The sequence below is a fragment of the Etheostoma cragini genome, chromosome 18, assembly GCF_013103735.1.
Source record: "Etheostoma cragini isolate CJK2018 chromosome 18, CSU_Ecrag_1.0, whole genome shotgun sequence".
NCBI lineage: Eukaryota > Metazoa > Chordata > Actinopteri > Perciformes > Percidae > Etheostoma > Etheostoma cragini.
Window position 1 is genome coordinate 6,277,442 of NC_048424.1, and position 25,838 is coordinate 6,303,279.

Below are 25,838 nucleotides of genomic sequence, written 5' to 3' on the forward strand. Positions count from 1 at the left end.
TGTACGTTTCTGTTCATAGTGTGTTTACATTGTTGAGCAATGTATAATCCAAAGCAAAATTCCTCGGATGCATCCTCCTATCTGGCAAATAAAGCTGATTCTTATTCTGAGTCTATAGCTCATAGCTTTCATTCAATACATAGTTCAATAATAAGTTAGGTAATCTTTCATATTTGGTATTTGCCCTTGGAAGGGATGTAAACAGCTTTACTAAATAACAAAGAAATAATCCCTTTGAGAATTGTTATAAGTATCACTAAGAACAAGGTTCATAATAGACGTAAAAAATGTGCAGATTTGCCCTTTAATGTTTTGTAATGGAGACATTTTAGTGCAAGTGAAAGTTTGCTTTGGAAGATATATACTTATCACTTAAACTTATGCATGACACTAAATGGAATAATCATGAGCAGTACCATTATTGTGTCTGCACAATGAATCTATTTAGTCTGACCACAAATGGCAGTTTTATGGGAATACTGGCTATTTATTGGTGATTTGGTGACGAGGCTCAGGTAAGCTGTGTCTGCAGCACTGATGATGAAACATGCAGGAACACATTTATGTGATAATTAGTCACGCAGAGCTAGACAAACATGCAATTTCATCCCATTTCTTTTTCTTTTTTTTATTGATTCTGCATCAGTGTAATAATTGAGACAGATCTACTGTACATCAGCCGGATGGTGAGTGGACTGCGGTTTTAAATGAGGCTGTATTCAGCATTGTTTGTTCATAAGAGAGAAACGTCAAGGGAGCTTCAAAAACAGAGATTGAATCGTGGTGAAATGTGTGTTGAGACAGCACAGACATATCAATAAGATGTATAATATGTAAATATATTTAATGTCTCAGATTGGCAAAGTGAGTTACTGCAGTCCAGTATGACTTGACAGTTCCTCCACAGACACCAAAGTATTTTCTCCTGTCTCAAATCACTCAATAAGACTGAAGTCTTGTTCGAGGATCCTTTGGTGAGTCCATTTCCTTTATGGCTCCTCATTGGACGCACACCAACCCCCCCCCCCCCTCACTGTCGCTGTTTCCACGAACATAATGATGCGTGGCAAGATGAGACTATATCTTCTAGCTTTTTTACGATGGATGTTTGTCAAGGAAAAAGTAAAGTATATGGATGTGCCCAGTAAGCAAATATTTGTTCTTTTTCCCTCCCCCATTATTGTCATACACAGCAGCTGCAGTAGCACACAGTCCTGCAGCTATAGGCTACCACGTGAAAAAAATACTTTTGCTGTGACTAAAGTTGCCCCCTCCTTCCTGACTTGCCACCAAATCCAATTTACTTGTCTCCAACCCACTCCGCCGCCTCTTTTAAGTATGATAATCTGTAGATCTGCAAGACCCAGTCAAGGAAGACTCTGGAGATCACGTTCTAGTATATTTATGCAGAGAACCTCTAAACATTTTTTTTTATTAAGATTACGTCAGGAAATTGCAGCAAAAAGAAAACCAGCTCGGTTGTTGACATATTTACAAATATATTTGGGCAACACCAAACCTGCAAAGAAAAGTAGTGTCTCTAGTGGTCACCTGTCTTTTTCAAGCAGAAGGTAGTCTAGCATTAGCCTGGCTCCGCCCTCCTACATACTTCCGCTCAAGTTTCATTTTCCTCTAGTACTACGTCTGGGTTTGCGGTATATTTTTGTCTTTCTCCAGTTCTTTTTGGCCTGGCAAACTTTGTAGTTTTTTTCACGTGCTGTTGCAACAACTAGTAACGTTAGAAAAACTACAACACCACACCTGATCTAGCTAGACCAGAAACAAAACAACAGGCACGCTGCACACACTTGTTTGGGCTTGCGATCCGGCTAAAGAGTAGTAACGTTACACTTTGAGTGGCTGGCGAGCATGAGACGCTGAAATGGTACCAACAAGATTCTGGATGGAAAGTTTGCTTTTTTTAAAGTTGTCAAATCGTTCCATTGACAAGACCAACAGTGATCTGTGTGTTTGGTCGTTAAGCTATCATCGCAGCACGTCCAGTCTGAAATACCATTTGATGACCAAGCACACAGCTGATGCCAATTCTCCCCCCACATCAAAGTATTTCTTCATCCTTTTATTGATGGACAGTGTTACATTGTGTGAGAGATCATTTGCGCCAAGTGAGAATGTTACATGTGAAATTGAACACTACAGTAGACTATAGTATACCAATGGTGTTGTAAGCCAATCCACTTTTCATTGTTTCAGCACTGAAATGAGAAAAAATAATGGGAAAAAAAGAAATCAAGGGACATTTAGAAAAGGATAAAAATGTGCAATTAATTGTGATTAATCGCAAGTTAACTGTCATAGATGTGATTAAATACGATTAAATATTTGAAATGTTTACTATTATTAAACTATTGTACTGTAACTGTTGTACATAATGTAGCAGACCCTGCACATAGATGTCCAGAGAACAATCTAATCCAGGTTCAGCATTTGAAATTTAGGAATTTCACTACTTAGAAATGACGTAAAGTACTGCCGGTTCATTGCACACAGCAAACATTTACAGACACAAATGTTTGCTGATGCTTTAGAGACAAAAGCTGCTCATGACCAGCTTCATCCAGCTGCCTTGGGGCAGAACGCTTCTGATTCTGCTCAACAAGCAGATTTTAAGTTTAATTGTTTAACTTTCTGTGGGTAGAGAGGATTTTCTCCCTGTAACGTTTAGGATTGTGTGCAACAAACACCATCTCAATTAGTTTAAAACAAATGCTCCTCTTTGTGAGATATGCTTATAAGATGGACGCAAAAGAAAAATCCTGTCAAGAGCAGCTTTAAACTTTGAAGAGCAAATCAGCTGCATTGCAGCCCTGTTTTTTGTATTTTACTTGTCGTTTCCCATTTCATTCAGCAAGACTGTCTGAAGTTGATTAAAAAGTTCCCGTCATAAGGATTAGAAGAATAGCATCAAACAGGGGAAAAAGGATGTAAAAAGATAAAGATTTTCTGAGTAAGTGTGAGAATATTCTTTGCTCTGAGCTATTTACAAACCCTTTTTTCTATTCAAAATCAAAACCTTCAATAAAACGGCAACGCAGCAAAAGTCTCAGTTTAGAGAAAGAAATGAAAGAAGCCTCGTCAGACAGAAGAGAAAAAAAGGAGTAGAAAGAACAAATGACTAACAAACACAATCTGAAACAAACACCAACCCAAATAACATTATTGTCGGTAACATCAAGGTCACCATGGCACCCAGGAGGGTACATAAGGTACCACCGGCCACAGATCCATTTATTGATTATGAATGGAGAGCTAGTGCAGCATCACCAATCAGATCTGTTCTCTGCAGTGTTACACTTTGAAATATTGAACTTAGCGCGAGGTTAGTCAAGGACTGCTTTTTTGGGAACATTTTTTGGTGCTTTTGTGAAGCTTAACACACTTGCTTTTGTTAAGTATTCCCACAGCAGAGGTTGATCAGTCTCATGTCCCTGAAACAAAGGCAGTGCTTTGTGCAGTGTGCACCCAACAGAAAAAAAGAACTCCCATGAAATGTTAAAACAAATGTTACAGAGACTGAGATATATCTTGAGATATATAGTTCACTTATGATTTACTGTGGATCATACATTTATGATGATGTAACTCAGTAGCCCCTCTGGTCAAGACGCTTTCAGATAGAGAGGAGCAAAACTTTTATTTGTTTCAGTGTAGTTTATATACACAACGTACCACTTCCGGGATTGTTAGGTGCCGCTGGAAATTTCACAGAATGTCTCTTTTTCGCCCAGATGTCCGTTACATTCGCTTTCTTTGGGTTGTGATTTTAAACTCCGGTGGATTTCTGAAGACTATGGTTAATTGCTCCTCACATCTCTGCAAGGGAAATCCAGACAACTAGCTAGAATATCTGGCCAGATTTCTGTTGCATGACCAAAACAACCTTTGAACGTACATGGCTTCCGTCCCGAGGCTATCTTGCAGCACCGCCGTTGCTCTATTTGGCACCTAGTGAGTATTTAGACCCTCCTCCGCAGGGCTGTAGAGAAAGGTCTGGCAAAGCAACACTAATTTCAATGAGACCATGCTCTGGGACTATGACAAAAAAACAGAAATAAACATTAAAAACAGTTAAAGAAACCAGTTGAAAAAAGGTTGAACCAAGCTCAATTTTCTTGGAAAGCATTGCAATGTCTGGCAAAGAATTTTGGCTGATAAAAGCTCACATTCCATCATTATACCATATTTCTACAGTTCACCTTATGATTATTGTACTTTCCAGAGTTGTAAAATCCTGTCCCATTGTATCATCAACTTTGTGCAGGATCTGTCACTCAAACCTGACTTCCTGCATCATATTTTAATAAATAGTAAGTGAAATCTCCTTCACCAATGCAGCCATTTGTATCTTTATAATGTCAAGCTCTAGACCCTTAGTTTGTGACATTTAAATGCTGTTACAACAGGCGCGGTAGTACTTCCCAGGTCTACTAAACTGACTTTGGGGTTTAAAATCAGGTTTTGCAGGGTGGTAGTTGCCACTTTTCCCTGTTTGCATAATTTACTCTGTGCCGGCTCTATTACAGCCCCAGTGGCTGGATGCCAGGATGGTGGCAGGGAAATAAGTAGCAACGATTGCCAACATTAACAGTGAAAGGGTCAGGCCATTTTGTATTGAATTTGCCCCTGCTTTTTTTGAAAGTAGTCTCCAGCGACTGTAATGCACACACAGCTCCTTCAGCACACCAATAGTGTAATCAACATCAAATCCCTTTACCAATAACTTTTCTGCAGTTCCACCAAGTGTGTATAAAGTCAATGATTTTTTCTCCCCGCTGGCTACTGAGGAGTAAAAACCCAGAAAATGAAAAAAATTGACTTATTCACGATTCATGCGTTTTCTATCTTCCATTTAATTATGTGCGTGTGAGAATGTCAGCACGAGGTGGAGGGACGCATTCAGCCAGTAGGTGTAATTTCCTTTTTGTTTTGTGACTGACATTTTCAAAAATCCTTTGTAGTCTGCAAGAGTGAATACAGTTTGGGCTAAAGATAGAAAGTTGATGCTTTAAAACCAAACCGGGCATTAATTGTTCCTTTCATCATCGGGCGAACATTTAACGGAAGAGTCCGGCCAACTCTGACATTACCCAAAGCTTGTTGAAGGAATTTCAACACAATATGCAACAGTACACAATATTGAAAATGCATTAAAGGAAAACTTTGCTTAATTAAAATTTGGGTTTTGTTTTTATAGCTTCCACCATCCGTTCTATGGGACTCCCGGAGATCTTGTAATACTAGGACATCGCTAAACAACAAACACGGGACCATACAGGTAAACAAGCCAGTTAGACACTCTAGCTACGACTTTATTTGAAGGTAAAACCAAAACAAGTTACAATTTTAGTTATAATCCCATATTGCCCAGGAAAACTGGTTCATACAATTGAGTTCATACAACTATGATACAGAAGGGAAGTTGACCCAGTCTGTATTAGTGATGTGTACTCTACAACACACAGTGTGGGTAATCATCTTACCGTTCGCCATATGTTTTCTTATTCAAATAAATTTGACTAACATCTGTGTTTAATTACAACATATCTGGTCATGAAACAAAACTTGTGTGTTGGACGTTTTTTTATCCAAATTGCCGCGTTCCCAGATCACAGCCATTACTTCGATGCGTTCAATGTTATTAAACCTGATAGAAGGGAGAAATAAAAACTCAAGCCGCAAAAAACTGCACTTTTACCTTTGATAAAAAAATACGAAAAACCTTTTCCAAGTTCTGATCTGGTCTTGTATTTTACTAATTGTTATTGTTGGTGTGCGAAATAGGCTAAACATTTGATGACTCATCTCAAACTCAGGAGTGTAAACATAAATGTATCTAGTCAAATATGATTTCGGGAGAATGTCAACCGTACTTATCTTTAGCTTGTGAGTCGTAGCTAGCAGATAGATACCATAGCAGTAGGTGTTTGTAAATATCTCTATGTTATCTTTCTATAAAATATGACATTACTTTTGATGACTGATCATGGACTCAACCCATACAATGATAATTGCTAAATTAATTGCTACGGATACGGATTTGACCATTAGCTACTTGTGTTTGCAGTTCAGTTGGCTTTATGAGACTTTGTATTGCATTGTTGTTGTTATGTTCTATAACTACAATCTGCCCACATATTACGATTAACTCAGAAAAATGCCACATTAGCGCTGAAGATGCTCTTAACCGTCATTTAACTGGGACTTTAAAGTTGTTATGGTGGCTTGAGGAGTCTTCAAAAATGCAACAGCAGCCACAACAGCAGATTCTGTCCCCCTCCAGCACACCTTCGCATTATGTTCATTTAAAAACTGTATTTGAACAGAGAGAACAGACATTAACATGATGATGGCAGCCTCGATGTGCTCTGGTTACAAATGATGCCAGCAGAATGGCACAAACAACCACCTCCTGATTGCCGCAACTGATTGAGAGGGGGGAGGAGTGCTGCTGCTTCATCGTTATATTCCTCTCAAAATAGGAGTCATTTGTTGCACCGTGGCATTACGCCTCAGAAGAGCTTACGAGGGGGAGAATCTGCGATAATAGATTTGTTGCGCCATGCCTCCCTGATTCCAGAAGCTGAAAAATGTATGCAATTAAATTTCTAATTTCAGCGGGGTAATCAAGTCAGGGCTGTTTGACTTGATTATGAAAAGCAAAGCTTGTTGTAAAAGTCTATCAGATTATTCATGACTCTGAGATCAGTGCAGTGAGCAGTTAGCTTCTAATGAAACTAAATAAGACAAATATGTATTAGATAGATCACATAACTTAACATATGGCAGGGCAGTTAATGATAAATGAATAGCTCCCTTTTAGTTAAAATATGGATTAAAACACATCTGGTGGATGTGTCTAAGTTAAGAGTTATTTACACAATCTTGAATTTAGAGGGATCCAATGCATTCATTTATTTAATATCTTTGGAAAAATGATTAACTCATAAATTAAAATTAAAATTAAAATAGATAAAATGTTAGAATTGTGACAAGATGATGTGCAAGCCAAGATAAGCTGGGAGGAAATTTAAAGTTGTTTCATTCTCATGTTTTAAAAAAGTAAAACCAACTGAGTTTAGTTCACTAAACTTGAGATGAGAAGTTCAATGCAAACAGGTATGACAACAGGTAAGGCTGTTCTTACTTGTTACATTTTAAGATTAAGAGGTCGGGTGGATGCGCATACCGTCCTTATTTGTCATCACAAAGGGTCTCAAACAATGCATGCAGTGAAGTCTGCTAATATGCTTGTTATGTTTCTTTATTTGATGGGACTTTAAGTCAGAGAAACTCATGTTGGTGGTCTGGAAATAAAAACTAGAAATTCAAGTTGAATTACCGTGAAATTACTAATTAAAGAAATTGCACATTGATATCATACAAGAGCAATTTTAAGTCACATTTGTGAAAGATGACTAAGAAATGGGTCTAAACATTTAGAATAATGTTATGTTACGAATATGTATTGGACTTTTTGCATTATTTTGAAGATGAAAATAAAAAGGGAAATTGTAAAAAAAAAAAAAAAAAAAAATCAGTAGGCGACAATGTTTTGAGCTCCACAGAAAGCTTTGCAGCTTGGATTGCATGGGAAGATAATATATCTATATTGGGAAGATAATGGCCTGCGAGTCATCTGTGCTGATTTAATATCACCGTGGAGCTTCCAGCCTCTAAGCACCTGAGCCAAAAACGAGTGAGCCTCATAATCTTCGCTGCACCACCTGTGCTCATGGAAATAGTGTTTACATGCCCAGATCCATACAGTCGCTCCCCTTAAGGGCTTTCTACACGCAATGACACCCAGTGAAAACATATTTAATAATGTTGCTGGATCTGCCTTTTGATGTGTTTGTGTGCATTTTCTCAAGCAAGGAGACAGATGCAGATACCCCCGCAAAGAGGCAACCATTTTGCGGAAAGGAGTTTGGAATAAAACAGGTGATATAACATAAAGTGGCTTCAGTAATAGCTCGGTTTGAGACAGTGGATGATGAATTTAAGTGAATGGAATTTAAGAAGAGATAAACTGATACAAATGTGTCTGCACCTGCTGCATGTGTGGCGATGTCTCAGCGGCGGGAACCTCATGACAAAAAGGCAAGAGGGGCTTTGATGAGAATCAGCAAGCTTTTATGTGTAGCCAGAGGGGAAAGAGAGCCCTGGGAGTACAGCTCATCCTTCTCTGCTATAAGGAGAACAGTCGCCTCAGGCACCAGCAGACAGGAGCTCAAAACACACACACACACACACACACACACACACACACACACACACACACACACACACACACACACACACACACACACACACACACACACACACACACACACACACACACACACACACACACACACACACACACACACACACACACAGGCTTGATTTGTTACACCCTTGTGTGTGATACTCTACTGACTTACATTTATTATAACTTCTGATCTAAATTCTCCATGCTGCATGACTAACCACTGCCGTCACACTCATCTTTAAAAAAGGCATAAATTCTGATGCTCATCGCTCGGGTCTAAAAATAAGCCATTTCTCTGCATGGGAGCGCAGAAAACCATATTTCAAAAAAACTTCCACAACACAATTGTTCTGAAATGCACACTTTTTTTTTGTCAGACAGAAATAGAATCATTTCTTTAGCATCATCCACTCTTGGTTAAGAAGAGAGATTGCCCCTCATAAAAAAAAATAAAAAAATAATAAATAAAACTGATGGAGACATTATTTCACTCTGATTACACAGACTAAACCAAACAAAAGTATGTCAACGCACCAGTTGGCATGTTAGAACTGCAGAGTAAATCATTTCTACAAACACTACAGTGGGTGATAAACAGTGCAGATGGGCGACACTCCTAGCAACAGGCAACAACGTGGGCAACAGGGTAAGAAAAATCAAAAAGTAAAATGTTCCTTGGCAACAAGGTTTTCCTATGGGTTTAAAATAAAGTAGTGATTATGAGCATGTTTGAAATCTGGTGGGAAATCATCTTCGTTTACCTGCCCTCCACAGGGATCAACGGCAGCGGGTTTAGTGCTGCATTCATGTAGTGTTGGAATAATTAGTTCCGGGCTGGGAAAATGCACGTGAATGCTCAAGTCGGAACAACAAGAGTTGATGTCATAGTACGCAGTATCTTGACGGACAAAAGTAAATGTTGGATTAATGGTCAGAAACTTTTTATTAATTCACGTATTGCATCAAGGTTTTACTCACATGTAATTCGTAGTATGGTTTTAGGTTGTAATGTTAGCCGTTAGTAGCTCGCTACATAGAGTGAATTAGTTGTAAAAGTTCTTTATTTGCATTATCCTGATAAAAAGTCAGGTAAAGCAATATTTTTGTGGTTTCTGGGAACGTAGCCTACTGGTGCAGCAACAAGTCGTGGCTCACAGTTTCCATTGCTTTTCGTTTTCACACGGAAATAGCTTTTAACATGTTTAAATGCTCTTCTTTTTAGTATCCATGTTGTTTCCACACAACTACCTAAAGCACATGAACACACCAAAGTCGGAAGAACAACTTCCCAACTCGGGAAATGGGATAATCTGAGGAGCAAGTTAATGCAGCTGGTAGAAATTGCAGTTTTCTACTATTGGTTAAACATTCAACCAATCAGAGCTTTCTCTGTGGGATTAGCCATATCCATGTTAATAGCAAGAAGTGGCAGCCAATATGGATATAATGGACGCAGCTGCACACATTGTTTTCGAGTCCACAAACTGCAATAACAACTCTAAAATCTGGATTTTAGAAGACAGTTGAACCCAATGAATATCTGAATCATCCAAATGCTGGAAAAGATAGAAATAAAATAGCAAGAGGGGAAAAGATGTGAGCAGCTTTATCCTTTGATGAAACTTTTTTTAAGGGGCACTGAATGGTTCAATCAGTCTGTCATACTTATATGGCCTTCACCACTAGATCTCAGCCCAATGTAACACCTTTTTGTCAGCCTTGATAAATAACCCTCTCCATCACCATCTTCAAAACACCACCTGAGTGAACATCTAATAGAATGGTGTTCATCCCTCCAGTAGAGTTCAGAGACTCCAAGAACACTAAAACTACTTCACCTTACTAAGAAACTTTATGTTGGTTGATGCTGACTTCACACCCATCTGTAGCTTGATTTCACTGTTACTACTCATTTGTACTTATTTGAGGCTTCATAATCATGTTGTCATCTCCCGCCCACCCACGTGGCCTTTAAAACAAAAAGTCCACACAGATGGGCTTCCTCTCGACATCATTTTATGAAACAGAGCTGAGAGCTTATCAGTTTAGATACATTTGGCAACTCCAATCTTAAGCTTGGAGAAGCAATAGGCCTAAAATGTATACATGTGTCTTGGTGTGTGCGTCAATCTCTTGCAGGGCCGGCATGTGTAGTTGAAGGAGTGAGAGCGTGAAGGCGATTAGCTTTGGAGCGAGTACCAACTCTTGAGTTATAGTGAGAAAAACCAAGTGTCTCCCCTGATGTAATACGCTAATTTGCATATATGTGACCTGGTCATTACGTAATCATTTGCGTAAAGCTTGGTGGTTGGTAGATAGAAAGAAATCTAATCTTTAGCCAAATAATCACCAATTCAATACAGGAATATATTTTACCTTACAGTTATTACTTAGGTAGCTTATCTTTGAAGTAAAAGAGAGTTTCTACAAAGGGAGGGAAAAAAGTCAATAAAGAATTCTCAGAGAAGGCTGGCTCGCCCCGGGCCGGGCCAGCTCAGCGCCGTCTTTCTCCCGTTGTGTTCCGCTATCTCTCCTACCTACACCGGCCCGCGCACCCTGTCCCTTCCCCCCTTCATACCTGCCTGCGCTCCCAGGGAGACAAGGGGCTGCTCCTCACTAAACAGATTCAGAGGGAGGTGACGGTTTTGGCCGACACAGGAGAGAAATACCACGCGTGCTCGCAGGACAATACCGGCGGCGTTTTTACAGAAAGTCGCCAGATTTGGCGCTAGTTGCTGTTGCGCAAAAAAAGTCGCTAAGGGGGTCTGAAAAGTCGCTAGTTGCAAAGTGGGCAACACTGTGTGCGTGGAGGGGAGGGGCTGTGTGTAGAGTGACAGCGAGACGGAGGAGAGCAGGGAAAGGAAATGCAGCTTAACGAATGCGTGTTAGTCCGTGTGTGGGAAACACTGCATTCAGACAGCAGACTGAGGCTTGATGATGTTTACTCCTCTTTCATTACAAATAAGGAACTAGTTGACAAAACATAAACAAGGTCTGCATTGTCTGGTATTTTTTTGTAGCCATAACAATGTCCCTGTTGATAAATAGCTCAGACTTTAAAAAAGATAAATAGGAAAAAAACTAAGCATCATGTTTTTCATTTTAATAAGAACACCAGCAATTAAAGCTACAATAAGTCTACAAGGTAAATTTATGACGTTGAGGCAGTCAATCAAAGGTTTCTGGAGTCTTTAAATGTACAGGCTGATAAAGCAAGTGTGCTGAGGGTAAGAAAGCCTTGAAATGTCCGTTTTCTGTAGGGGGGTGTGGCTGGTGATGTAGATGTCCAGAGAGCCCAGCTGTGGGCTATGGGATGGCCCGGTTGGGTCTCTTTGGAGGAGGAGGGGGCATTAGCTCAGAGTCTGGGTCTGGTGGGTGTTTCCGGTTCTGGGCTTGGACTCCTTGAGTACAGCGGTCCACGTACTCCAAGAGGATTTCCTTCGTGACGGGCTCCTGGATGCTTTTACACACAGCTGGGGAGAGAAACAACAAACACAGGAGGAAGTAAGGAAGTTACTACCGCTGTGGTGACAGGTGTCTGCAGCAGCCTGGACACACAGTCAACTTATATTTAATTCATTTTAGAACAGGCAAAAAAAAAAAAACATTTTACAATTAAATAAGAAATTTTTGATATTCAATGAGTTTGAAAGGTGGCGTCATTATTTTTGTCCTTTAAAAACTAAAAAATACAATAGCAACGGTGGGTTGTTTTTGTTCTAATGTAAGCTGCAAATGTTAGCATGCCGGGTAAGCTAGTTTACTACCTGCAGAAGTAACCACTTCAAAGGATAAAGTATATCATTAGTTAACTATTACATTTTAATTTGTTCAACTACGTTCCCGTTCAGGAGTGAAATATTTATTGTGTAGTATTCCCAAACTGTTTCTTGCAAAGAAAAGCAGTGGGATATAAATCAATAAAAACTCAGAAAGTTGGTGAAATTACTTAGCCTTTGTCATTTCTGCTTGGCAAAAACAATGGCTGGAAAATAGAGGGCCATTTGTTTCAAAATGTACTACTGCTAGTTTTTTTTTTTTTAAGATTATATTTTGGGGATTTCCGGCTTTAGTCTTTGACAGGACAGTTAGATGAGAAAGGGGGGGGGGAGAGACATGCAGGCGTAAACCTCTCAGTACATGTGTGCCTGATCTAGCACTGATCCAACCTGGCCACACGTGCTTCTACTGTTGATTGATAGAACCGCCACCATAGATATTAAGGGTTGGAACCTCTGGGCACCTCACGATTCGATTCAAATGCCAACAAATCTCGATAAATCTCCATGCAACAATTTTTTTATGTACATTTCCATGAACGATTGAAAAAGATATATACATATAACAGTCATGTTTAAAGGTGGAGAATTGGCTTCTTAGAACATGACACATGAGCTGGTCAGATGTAATGTGATAACGTAGATTAAGAGCCTTTTTTTTGATTTGCCTAATTATTTAATGCAGGTCTTATGTGATCCTGTATATATACAACACGTTTTTTTTTGCCTAAGTTGATAGGGTTAGGGCTAACCGTTTATCCCATAGTCTTTCAGTCTCTGATTTCTGATATGTACATCTCTGGAGACAGTAACTTTCAAATAAAAATAAACACATTTAAAAAACTTTTATTATTTCTTTTTAAATAGTCGATTATTAACTTATCTGAAACTAGCACTGAATAGTTCTAGAGAGAATCGCAATGTATCAAAGAATCAGTTTTTTCCCCCACCCTTAATAGACATAAGACAATAGATGTGACATATATCTATGTCTGCCACCTTAGTCACTGTATACATTCTAGAATGCAAAGCTTGTCAGGCATAGCAACTATGGTAAATTCCTATGATAACATAAAATCTGAGCATTCATGACCATGACCAAATGTGTAGTTTTTAAATAGAACACAGTGTTGTTGTCAGCTTGAGGAGAAATGCAATGTTATCCGTCTGGATTTTAGATAAAAGGGCTCCAAAGCAGCACAACAGTCTGCCTGAGGTTCTAAACTCAATAATTCAGGACAATCTTTTTCTATATTCTTCGATTAATTCAATTCATTCTTTAAATGTATTTTCTCTCGCTTGTGCTTCTCGTTTTTATTGCTTCAATTTGTACTTTTATGTGCCACCATGTCCAGCACTGGTGCTACACACAAATAAGGTGTATTGCTGTGGTAAACCATTATTTTTGTTTTTGTTATCAGTCTTGGTCTCCCTTTGATTTCCTCTATTTGTTTTTTCAAGAAGCTTATAGCTGTGCAATATCTGTTGGACCATTCGAGAATCCAAGTTGATGAACAGTGAAACTAAAATGAGTTGCTTTGGGATAAAGTACAGCTCAGCTACTACACAAGCTGAAGACCGTAATCTTTAAAAGAATAAAGATAATCTTTCAATATTTTAACATCTTTCAGTATATTAACATACAACTTGTAAAAAAAATCTAAAAGTTTTATCAAAACACTGAAAGAAAATCAGGCAGAAAAAGGACAAGCTGGATCTAAGAACTATTTATTTCTGCTTCAAGTACCCCATTGGCTTCAATAACCTTTTTTATAATTATATCTTTAAAGCTTGAATTGTTTTTTTTTTGTCAAACATTTGTCATGGTGTAGGGAAAATAATACTAACTATCACACTGCTTATTAACTGTGTGACGTCAGCTATAATATACAAACCAGCACGGACTTTAGGTTACCATGTGACAAGCACCTATTAAATGGGAGTAAATGTGAAAAAAATACCATATGGTCAACTGTACTAAATAACAGCAACACTAACATAACTTTGGGGCCTTTTCTACACATGATGAACAGGTTACTAACTGTTGCTTACACACCCAGCAGACAGCATTCATTTGAATTTGGATTTTGGGCCACCCGACAAATGCAAGTTCTATATTCACTATAATTTTAGCTCTGTTTTGGTCTCCACCAGCTCTTGAGGGATATGCCTGGCACTTTAGCTGCTAAATGCTCTATGTTTACCAGCTAGTTGCCAACGTTGTCTGTCTGCTGTTTGCTGCTGAGCAGGCAGTGTACTGTTGGTTTATCAGAGCTTTTTTTTAGGAAACCAGATCATGAGAACATTGAGAGTGAACCAAAACAGTTAAGCTGTGGGCCGTAAAACGTAAAAAATGAGCTGCAAGATGCTCCGTAGGGCTGAGGGGAACTGCAGAGTCAGAGGATAGTTCTTTGCGGCTTTGTTACTGCAAGTGGCCCATTTCACATATCAACTGCTGATATAAAAATACGGATGAGTGCAGCTTTAAAATACAACAGCTAAGCATCTTATATAAAACCGCGGTGCAATTCATGAATTTGCAGCAAATGTTGTTTTTATCTATTTAAAGTAAAGAGATAAACAAAACATTGTGTCCCAAATCACTGAAAAGAGCATTGTGGGCACTAAATACATGGCTGGACTGTCTGCAAACGCAGAGTACACCATAGAACGTCTGCCCCTCCACACACTCATGCACGCTGACTGGTTGTTATTACCTCAGATGGAGGAGACAGTGAGATATTAAATATAAATAACTGTCAGACAGAGAAGGACAAAGTCTCACCCATCGCTGTATCATAGGAGTTAGGGAAGCTCTTGTCCACCCGCTGCCTCATGAACACCCAGGTGTTATTGGCGAAGGTGCACTCGATGATCTTGTTGTCGTACTGTTTTAGCTCTTTAGTGGCCTGTGAAGACAAAGATGAAAGGACACAGTGAATGACACCAGTGTCATTTTATTTTCTTCTTGCTGTCACCATTGCTCAAGTATATTATAAACCCTCTACTTTATTTTGAGAGACATGCTGCTGCATTTGTGAATGACAGCTCACGATGATTTGCACCAGCAACTGCAGCCGTTTCAAACATGATATCAATATGCGGCAAGTTCTCATCTTCCCTTTTGTGATTACTACTTACCTTTGAATACTTTTAGTAGCAGTTTTTCTATATTTTATTGTTTGTTTGTATATCCTTTCTGGAAATGAACTCAGGGCATAGCTTTATAAGGGCTTAATACACATTTCACCTAAATAAGCACTGGAATAATGAAGAATGAACTTTCTTGCACTGTACCAAAGAATATTCTATTAAGGATTACATTACATACTTCACATTACATCACTGTAATGTGAAAACAGAATAATATCCCTGTTTAGTGTGTGTAGGCCAAGATGCTCCATGTAAACCAAATCATAGAAATGAGAATTGATTGGTTGCGTGCTCCCTGCTGTTAAAGTGTGAGAAAATTTCAACATTCCTATTCTTGATCGAATTTAACAGGTATTTTATATTAAATAACTTAAATTACTCCTACTTTAGAATTTGAGCCCAAACTCGTTTGATTCTACATACAGAGAGATACTGAGTGTGTCTGTATCGCTATGATACCGCCCTCAACAAAGCAGTGCAACAGTTGCTGCTGCTGCTCCTCCTACTGAGCTACACAGGATCACTGACTTATTACATCATATTCTGCTTTGAAAACAAAATCAACTAAGTACTGAGCACACTGTAACATAGTTGAAGGATATGAAACTTGCACACGATACTGAAGATCAAGCATGAGTCAAAGAAGACATTTGAGCATTGGTGTTTATTTGTCGAAGGACTGAGTCTCACTGAGCGGATTTTATGAAACACAACACAAGTGCAGCTGAAATAACAGTTGGCTTTGACAGAAAACAATATGGTGACATGAGTCATTATGAAGTGCTTCTTTCACCTTCACCTTGCAGAGATATTTATTGTTCTGAAAGGTTGTGTGAAGACTAGCTCTAAAGAATAATCGATTAATAAACTAATAAATTAATTGCCAATTATTTTGATAATAGATTAATCAGTTGTAGCCAATACAAAAAAAAAAAAGGAAAGTGAATACAAATTTTTTAGGGATTCCAGAATGGAATGGAATGGGATTTTAGAATTCTAAAATGTAAATATTTTCTAGTTTCTTCAATAAACTGAATATCTTTGAGTTGTGGACAAAACAAGACATTTGAGGACATCATCTTAGGCTTTGTCATTTTCCACCATTTTCTGACCTTTTATAGATCAAACAAGCAGCCCAAGTGGAGACTCAAGAGACAAAGAGGCTGACCTCCAGGGGTTAGTGAGATTCTCACTGCCAGACACCATCAGTGCCAGGCAAACAGCGGCGTTTGGCAAACGATAAAATACAAAGTAGAAGCTTGTGTGATCCTGGAGTGTGGGGCAGCTGGGCTCACAGTGGGGGGTCGAAATCACACAGGACGCAAAGAAAGTGTGAGAGGAAGCAAGACAGAGAGAGATGCTAGTTTTTGGATTTCAGATTACGATCTTAAAAAATAACTCACGGGAATGCCTAATTAGTCATAGTCATCATTTCAAAACTCTGATTTTTCTCAACAACATTTTTCTTTGATCTCAGTTTAAAGACAAACGACACAATAATAAGACTAACTGTAAATCAAAGATTTCTGTATTAGGAGAAGAACAGACGGACTAAAGGAGAGACAGACTCACAAAGCTTTCCTAAAGCTCGACACAACAAGCTGCCTAAGAACTGTGAAGGGCAGTACAGGCGGGCAGGATGCTCTGCTACAGACTGGGATCTCTTCCTGCTGGTGAAGGGTGACATGTTGGCTGCCATTTTCCATCACCACTTGGTGCTTAATCCATCCAAATCCGTCTCATTATGGCTGCACATGTGTGCCACCAGTTATCAGGGACTTTGGCAGTCCAACTCCTTAGCAGCCAGTGTTGCAGAGATCTGTCTTTATGCCTTCCTGTTCCAATATTTAATCTGATTGAGATACTACAAACAACACCAACAAGAGAGAAAGACAGTGCTGCCAGTCATCTTTTTTTGTTGTGTGAATCTTTTTTTTATAATTTACTTCCTTTTAAGAAATGGGTGTGTCATACTAGCTACTGTTATGGGAACAATATGTGTCTTTCACTTGTAACATTATCTGTTTGGATGATTTTATATATATATTTATTTACACACACACACACACACACACACACACACACACACACACACACACACACACACACACACACACACACAAGTTATTGATCTTCACATCTCAGTAAGAAAGCCAATAAGTCCCAAAATGTCAAGTTATTTTCTTTAAGCACAAGCTCATGACTTTAAAACACTTAAGTCACTTTCTGGATTCAACATATTAATTATAAATGCACCGCTTTAATTAACAGTACAAGCTACTGTGTCTTCCTATAATCTCACCCTAAGTCAGGGACAACAGCACTGAGTTTTCATCCCTGACACTAAACAAATACGGCTATTGTGAATAATGCAGTCAAGCAGAAACTTGGACGAAAGCAAACAACTACAGAGTACTGGATATGTATGACCTTTTACTAGTCTGAGCACAACACAAAAGACAGTCAACCTGCTTCTTTATCAAAAACCAAGATCTGTGGGGACAGCTGTAATGATACATTGTGCTATTGTTTATTACAAGAGTTTTCTAGAGATAGTGACATGAGCAAAGACTCAAAGTTTGGGATTTTCTTGCAAAGCGGCTTTGTTTCCCCTTATATTGCTTTTCAACTGACCCCGCTTTTCTTTTATTTCGAGACTTAATCAGAACTGGCTTGCGGCTCTGCGTTGGGCAGAACCTGGGTCCATTTTAATAACGTGAAATTGGATGAAAGAATATATAAGTAAGGAGTAGATATCAGATGCAAAAGTAGGAACTTGAGCAAACTCCCTCATAGGTGATGGACTGTATCAAAACAAATGTTCAATCTTTAATATGCTATCAAACAGGATACATTAGATGTCTTCTGTACATTAAAGCAGCTCCGGCTAAAAGATACACAACTCAACTGAGTGACTCAGCAAACTGTTTGAATGGTAAAGCTAAAATATTCCCCTCACATGTTCTATTAGCTACAAGGTAATTATTAGGTTCAATTACAGCCATGTGTAGCCCTAAATTGGTGGGTCAGAGAGTACATGGCAGCACATGAACTCCGAGACTCATTATCAACACATATTACAATGTCAGTATTCAGATTGACTGTCAAAGTAGACCTCAGGAGATTTCCCATGAGAAAAACAAGCAAATAATGTGTAACTGAGGCAAATGAGGGTGTACAGGTTTGACAAGTTAAAAAAAGAAATTAACTAGCCAGATAATTGTGTTTTTCCCTCCCAAACTTCTAAATGATTAGTTTGTTCTGTCGTGCAGCGTGATTGACGGTTTTCTGTTGAAAGTGTGTTCAATTAGTCTGACAGTGTTCATTTTTCTTAATCCCAAAATTTCAAGTAATTTACAAAAAGCTGTGGGCAAACAAACCTTGAAAAATGATCAGAAAATGAAAAGCTATTCAAATCCTTTAATTGCCGTTCAATCAGAAAAGTGTTACTGTTGATTAAACAGCTAAATACTTGTTCTCAGGTGAAGTGCACACTGCCAAACTATCTCAGCTTCATCAAAGCAGCTAGTCTGTGACAGAGAACTGCTCTTATCTCAGTCTCTGCTGACTAGGTCTGCCAGGCACCATAGAAATTATTTATGATTAATGAGATGTACTCAAAAGGCCGAACATAGTTCTTCACAGGGAGCAGACTCCATGAAGCGGTGAAAGCAATACTAAATGTAGAATGAATAGCCAATACTTTCAACAGGCTTTAACAAATTCTACCTTTTCATGAAGTAAGAACTGGAATAAGGACACTCAGAAGGACTTTAGGGAACAGTTCCATTGGTTTGATAACCTTGTACTCAAGGTAGATGCTGAGATCTCAAAAGGGGACATGGCTTATTACAAATCCAATGACGCAAGCTTACTTGAAACTGAGGGGTATCCATATACATTGCGCAACAGGCAACAATGGCTGCCAGCTGCCAGTTTAAAATTGCTATCTAGCTATGCTAACGCTAACCGCTAACCATACATCGCTGATTCGCAAAACAGTCCCACATTTCACTGCCTTGAATGGACTTCATGCATGTGTACAGTTTTATCCATAGTAGAGAATTTTGTTTGATATTAGTGGACAACACTACTTGCTTTTGAGACATCAATTCATGCTTTACATATACCGTCCTGTATCACACAGGGACGCAGGAGGACACAGCTGCTGATCCACTTTGGGCTTAAAACGAGCAGAAGTTTCTTAAATTATGTGTTCATGTTGTAGCTATTCATTATTGCATTGGTCCTGTATTATTGTAATCATCTGTAATACATTTGTGGTCTTGTGTGTCTTTTTTTAGTTTTACACATTTGAGTGCCTTTTTATGTGTGTGACAAGTAAGGGGGAAGGGGAAGGGGTAAGATAGAGAAATCGGATTCAGCCTAAGACTAGGGCAAGTATAGTAGGTCAAATAGGTTGATCACAGCTGATTAAACCAAGCAACAAAATAAATAAAAAAATAAGGTATGCTGTAAGGACTACACCTATGAATGGTATATGTAGTGGAAAGAGCTTCAGTTGCAACATAATTAAAGGTGATAAACAAAAAAAGGCGGAATTTCTGTGATGACGTAATTGGATCTGAGGAGATACAATGGACATGTAATTCATGAAGATTGCATCTGTTTACAACTGTATCTTCAACATATATTAATTCATGAATAGCTCTTGATAATAAACACTCCTCAACCTATCGTGGTTACACAAAATGTTTTCAGATTGCTGCTCTTTCACAATATTTTCTCTTTTTGAAAGGCTGATCTGATGAGTCATCATGAAAGCTCGCTTCCAAAATTCATTTTAGCGATTCCCTGTAGGTGCCAACAGCAGCTAATTTGTAAGAATCAAGCCAATAAAAAGGGTTTTTGTGATGATTAGGACAAGTCGAGGAAAGATTAGTAAAAAGTTGGGTTCTTTTTTTCCAGCCCAATGCTTTCAAATGAGCCTGGATGTGGCCCAAATTACATCTAATCGACACATCGACATTACTGTACTAACATGCCCATGGGCAAGGCAATGAATATAAAAATTATTTTCTGGTGGTGCACAGCCGGCTTCAAACAAACACACCACAAGTCATGTGTCCTGTTCTGGCATGTAATTACAACTTTCAAGCATATTCACACTTGGACTGACTGTAAAACACATTTCACCACAAAAATAGCAACATCAAAGCCAACAGAAGATGACCCCAGGGCGGCCGCTCTGTCTTCTTGAGAAGAGTAAACAGAGAACCTTGTTCAGATTCAGAGCCAAGGGCTGATACATGGGAATCTGGCAATACCAGTAACAGCGCCAGAGGGAAAGGAAACACTCATTTACTGTGCTTCTAAAGCATGACTGTGACTATTGGAAGGCCTACACACTTCCATAAGAGTCATTTAGTCCAAGTGGCTCATTTCCATGTAGCATAATAACTTTAGAGACATTTACATAAAAATAGAAATTATGGAAGAATATGTAATAATTCTATCATGTTACTCCTCAAGCTGTTGTCCACCCCACATTAGTGAATTCCCATAATAGCCTAATGGTGATGAGAGGCTAGTTCATGTGGAGTGCACCTGACTTGAGTCTGTGTTACTGTAGGTCAAAAGGTCTGATGATGTGTATGAATCCATATAATACAATGCAGTGTATCAATTACGTCTAACAGGGAAATCATTGAAAGCAGTCTCACCGTGTTAAGTGCAGCTAACAAATGCCTCTCTGCAGTAGAGTACATCACAGAGCATAGCCCCTCCAATAGCTTATTTGTCTGACTAAAAGTCTAAAAACAAACCATTTCTATCACATCAGACAAAGAAAAGCAGCAAATCCTCATAATCAAAAAGATGGAACAAATTAATGCAAATGTTACTAGAAATAAACAAAAAACTATTAATTATCAAAATAATTGCAGATTACTTTTCTGCTGATTATCTAGTTGAGTAAACAGTTAACTGTTTTAGCACTAGTTCAAATTATAAGAATTACTACATATTTATTTATGGATTATAATGAGTGATTAGTTCATTTAAGTTATGAAACAGTATAATGCGAATGTTGTTTGTAATAATGCTTGTTGGAAACCCTGTTTTTTCATCATTCGATTGTTTAAACTGTCATCTAGTTTAAACAATTAGTACAGCGATATGTAGGTACTGTTGTATCTATACACATTCAGCAAAAGGTATACAGTAGCCAGCGTTGCACCATGCGTATCAAAACAGGGAAATTACTCAAATTAGTAATAAAAGAACAGCAATATAACTTTTTCACATCACACAGTGACAGATAAAGAAAAAAATAAAACACATGCATTTCTTTTATTCTTGGCAGTTGCGTACTTCCAACAAAACTAAAATTTGTAAAAGGTAAGCAGGAAAAGCCCATGGAGCTTTGGCTTGTTGGCACGAGGTAGAATTCAACAAAGCAACACATTTATGTTCTCACCTTCATCTTTGCAAAGGGCCTGTCATAGCTGCCGACGTAGAGCAAGCCGACAGTCTGTGGAAGCAGCCTACAAAGACAAAAAGATCATGGTTAACACCCTTAACACGAGAATATCTGCGTGGTAACGATGCAAATAAATCTCTACACCACTTCCATTTTTCCAGCTAGTAACAGATCGGCAAAGATGTGAGATTACACCTCTCTGAGCCCTTCTGTCTCTGTGCGTGCTCGAAACTTACAGACAATACTACAGTATAGGCACGTTCAGATATCAAGGCATTAATAAATATGTGGAACACCTAAATGATATAGATTGAACCCAATGTTTAATACAGTATTGTATCTGTCTGTTTAATGACTGAGCACTCAGCACAGTTAACTCTGGCTATATTGGGGTTTATACGTGCAGTAGTTTTGTGTGTGCGTCTCCCAGCACCTTGAACATGTGTCTGTGCAGTATTTATGTCTCATGATTGAAATCACGCCCAACAGGTGTCTTATTCACACACTTCTCCTTGCCTCCCTCTACCAAAAACACACACCATGACATGCCTGTTGTAATTTCCAGACACTATTTGTGCTGTTAAGACTGAGCAAACAAGCACTGGTTTCATATTAGTTAACCATTTTTAGATCGGAAATAATGAGGGGTTATTGAGCTAAAAAACAGTGGGGCTACGTAGTCTGATGCACCTGATTCAGAGATTTAATTCAACAGAAACCGGAGACTATCTCCCCATCTACCCCAGACCCCTCCTATGTAATGATAGCTAACATAAGCAGGAAGGAAGCAGCAGTAGACATTAAGAGAGCCAAATAGCCATGCAGTGATGGATACTGCCACATGCTAAGTCAGATTCTGCTGTTTCACAATGTTTAGTTGCTATTCCATTCAGAATCTGAATGTTTAAAGTCCTAAAAGTCCTGCTGTCCTAAATAAGACTGCAGCATCTTATCTCTGAGTAAGGGTCATATAGATAAATTATATTCAGATGAAAGACCACAAAACACAAAATGCCAATGAAAATAAAACTCCAGCACAGGGCAGGGTTTTTATTTAACAATCCAGATGTTGTTAAATGTCACGGTAGTCTTTGAACAGCTTGCAATCAGACCTGTATTACTTAAAGGCTGTGTTGTGTCAAATGATTCATTAAAAAAAAAAAAAAAAATACTGCAAAAACTGTATATATCAAAAAAATCTATAAGAGGTACTGTGTAAAAGAAGTGGCCCAGGTGCTCTATTGCCTGCGCCGGAGCAAGACCGTGAAATATGACAAATGTGTATTATATATTGCCAACCTGCCTCACCTTAATACACCTGTGAATGTATCAGAGTGCTTTTTTCTGCACTTATTTTTTTCTTCTCTGAGTTTAAGGATGAGGCTTATATTCTATAGTTTTATTAGTGTCAACAACTTCCATCAAAAGACCAAAACTATCAATCAATTGATCCTGCTAACAAGTATTATCTGTGTATCCAAGTTGGATATAGCCTATTCCACTGTGACAAACGCCTCCAATTTAGTCAAATCACATCAATGAGTCACAGCATTGCAAAGTTCCTTTATTACCATGAACATGTGCAGTGTACATACTGTGTTGACGTTGATACTCAGTAGTGTAGCAAATGTGTATTATTAGCAGCTGAAAATAGATCCCAGCAAATGCCCTATTTTTCTCCTATTTGAGTAATGCTTTCTAAAAACCCCAGTGCCCAGCTGCTTTCAGACTTTACTCAATGTTTAATGAAAATTCAACTATACTAGTACAATATATATTCATTTTTTAGTATGGAGTGCCATAAACAGGGTAGAAGTCTGACAGTAATGGTGGTAGCTTTCACTTTTTTTTGGCTGTTTGGAAGATAAATACGTGTCTACAACTATTTACCCACATAACTTAACCACTCAAGTTATAACACCTTCTAAAGAGGGAACAGGGGGACTGAATGATCAGAAGTTTCTCATTGAGTTTTATTGTTTGGGTTTTGTGCTGTTTAGTAATGTATTTTGGCGATATGAAAATAAACATTACATAAATAAGCAATTAAATATTGAGCGATGGACTAACGCATTGTCGGCTTTGGTATTTTAATGCATTTGTTGACAATAACAAAAACTCAAACACCATAAAATATGCTAAGTGTAGCCATTATGACATAATGAATATTAATTAATTAATACTGTGAACACAGGCAAAAAAGTGGAACAATTAGACAAAATGTGTAAGCTGGAGTTCAGGCAACACATTTCCAGTGAATACATTAATAAATATTTTTTTCTACTGCTATTGGCTAACAATTAACATTCTGAAAGGATCAGACATACATTTAAATGCCCTCTGTAAATATTACATGGCTATGCTGCTGGCGCCTGCTGGTAGGGGAAGTGAATTACAACTTGACCCAATTTCACTTAACTACGGTGTTGTATATACTTAATCTGATGTCCGTGATTTGCGTGAGGACAGGACATTGGAACGTATGCCTTGACAGTAATAACTTAATATACCATCATTACTGAGATTAAACTACATTATCAGTTATATTTGCACTGAATAATGCATTCAATAAACAGAAACATAACTCTTGCAGCGCACATGAACAGTTGCGCAGTATTAGCTCACACATAAAATAACACCCTCGTGAATTAGCTTACTGTTGCTAACATCCATTCATGAATCCTACACAACATTGTCACGTACCCACATGACATCAGGCTTACTTATTAATTCACGCACACAATAGTGTCCACAAAGTTCAATGAGGGGATAAAGTAAAGTGTAATAGCGTTCCACGTGAACACCTTCTCTCTCTAGCTCGAGACCGCAGCGGCCATGCCGGGGCGCAGAGCGTGACCTTACCGCATGCTGATACGTTGCTAGTCTAGGTAGAGCGAGCTGCTACTGACAGGGAGAGGGAGAGAGGGAGAGAGAAGGAGAGAGAGAGAGAGAGAGAGAGAGAGAGAGAGAGAGAGACAAAGAGAGAGACTGTAAGGGGGCAAAAAAAGTAGCTTCCACTTAAGTGCCTTTGCTAGTTTAAAACTGACGAAGTTGTCAATTTCCCGTCCAGCACCTGCGACTAGCATTACTGTGTCTGATAGGGTGGGGGGCGTCACCACAACCCTAGTCTCTATAATGGTTTGATCTTTTCACTCAAAACCATAAATGTCACATCTTGGTGGCTGTCCAGGTAGAAGGTTGTAAATGAGATGAATTTTCACAGTAATACAAGTCAAGAATAAAAGCATTGATCACAAGCAGTTGACTTTACTTTGATGCTTTTACATCAGACAGTCCCACGTGAAAGTACCTGACTGGGTTCCTTTATACAAAGTATGGATCGGGATGCTGTAATGACACTTGAATCCAAAGAGTAAAAAGAACAGTAACATGAATCCTTTCCTCTGGCCTCAAGAGAGTCAATCCAAGCCAATCCAAAGGCACCGTTCTTCTATGGGTCCTTCAAAGGCACTGCACATCTAATGCATGATGATCTAACCATTACTCATTACCTATTCACACAGAATGCTGCCTCAAATGATCCATAATTCAAAGTCATCTATACAATACTCAAGACTGTTCAACTCCACACTCGGAAGGGGCACTGACATGCTTTCCGGGATTGCTTCATCTTTCCATTTTGTTTTTTCCACCTCTCCACTCCTTTTACTGCGTAGTAATCACCTTCTGCCTCTGTGGTTACTTTCAGAGAAGATAATAAAACTTGCAAGGCTGTGTACTGTATGCCTCAGTGGTACACAAAGAAGTGCTCAAGCATCGACTGTGTGGGCTGAGCAATTTTTTCTTCCTTATCTCTGTCCATCTCTCTCTCTCTCTTTCTTTCTCAGACAGTAACTAAGGAGAGATTTGAAAACCGACACCGAGACTGAGTCTGCTAGGTGCTCCTCTGCCAGCAAAATTCATCTTTCGTGGAAATATCAGAACATTAACAAATGGCAACAATGATTGTCTGTGTTCTCCCACACACAGGGAGGAGTCTGGATGCTGACTAGCAGGCTGGCTTTGCAGTAGGATGAGTGACTGTGCCCTGTTGTGATCCTCTCAGTCTGTTGATGATGAATGGTGGCAGGCTCGTGGCTACAAAGCTCGGACACTAGTAGTGTGTTCCAAATCGCGCACTTCCCTTAGTGCACTAACGGAAGTGCACTTCGTACACTACGTACTTACTTGG

General features: G+C 38.8%; 1 protein-coding gene across 2 annotated transcripts in view; it reads right to left on the reverse strand.

Moving 5' to 3' along the window:
* rngtt (RNA guanylyltransferase and 5'-phosphatase) overlaps window positions 1-25,838 on the reverse strand; it is a 98,162-nt gene that overhangs the window by 8,833 nt on the left and 63,491 nt on the right. Inside the window, exons 14-16 of one of the 2 annotated variants that reach the window (XM_034900177.1) lie at window positions 21,644-21,710; window positions 14,837-14,960; window positions 11,558-11,745 (exon numbers count right to left, since the gene is read on the reverse strand). In XM_034900177.1, the coding sequence (XP_034756068.1) occupies window positions 11,579-11,745; window positions 14,837-14,960; window positions 21,644-21,710 (358 nt within the window). In that variant the 3' untranslated portion in view covers window positions 11,558-11,578. Of the gene's footprint in view, window positions 1-11,197; window positions 11,746-14,836; window positions 14,961-21,643; window positions 21,711-25,838 lie in introns of those variants that run through there. The other variant, XM_034900176.1, reaches the window with a different exon arrangement.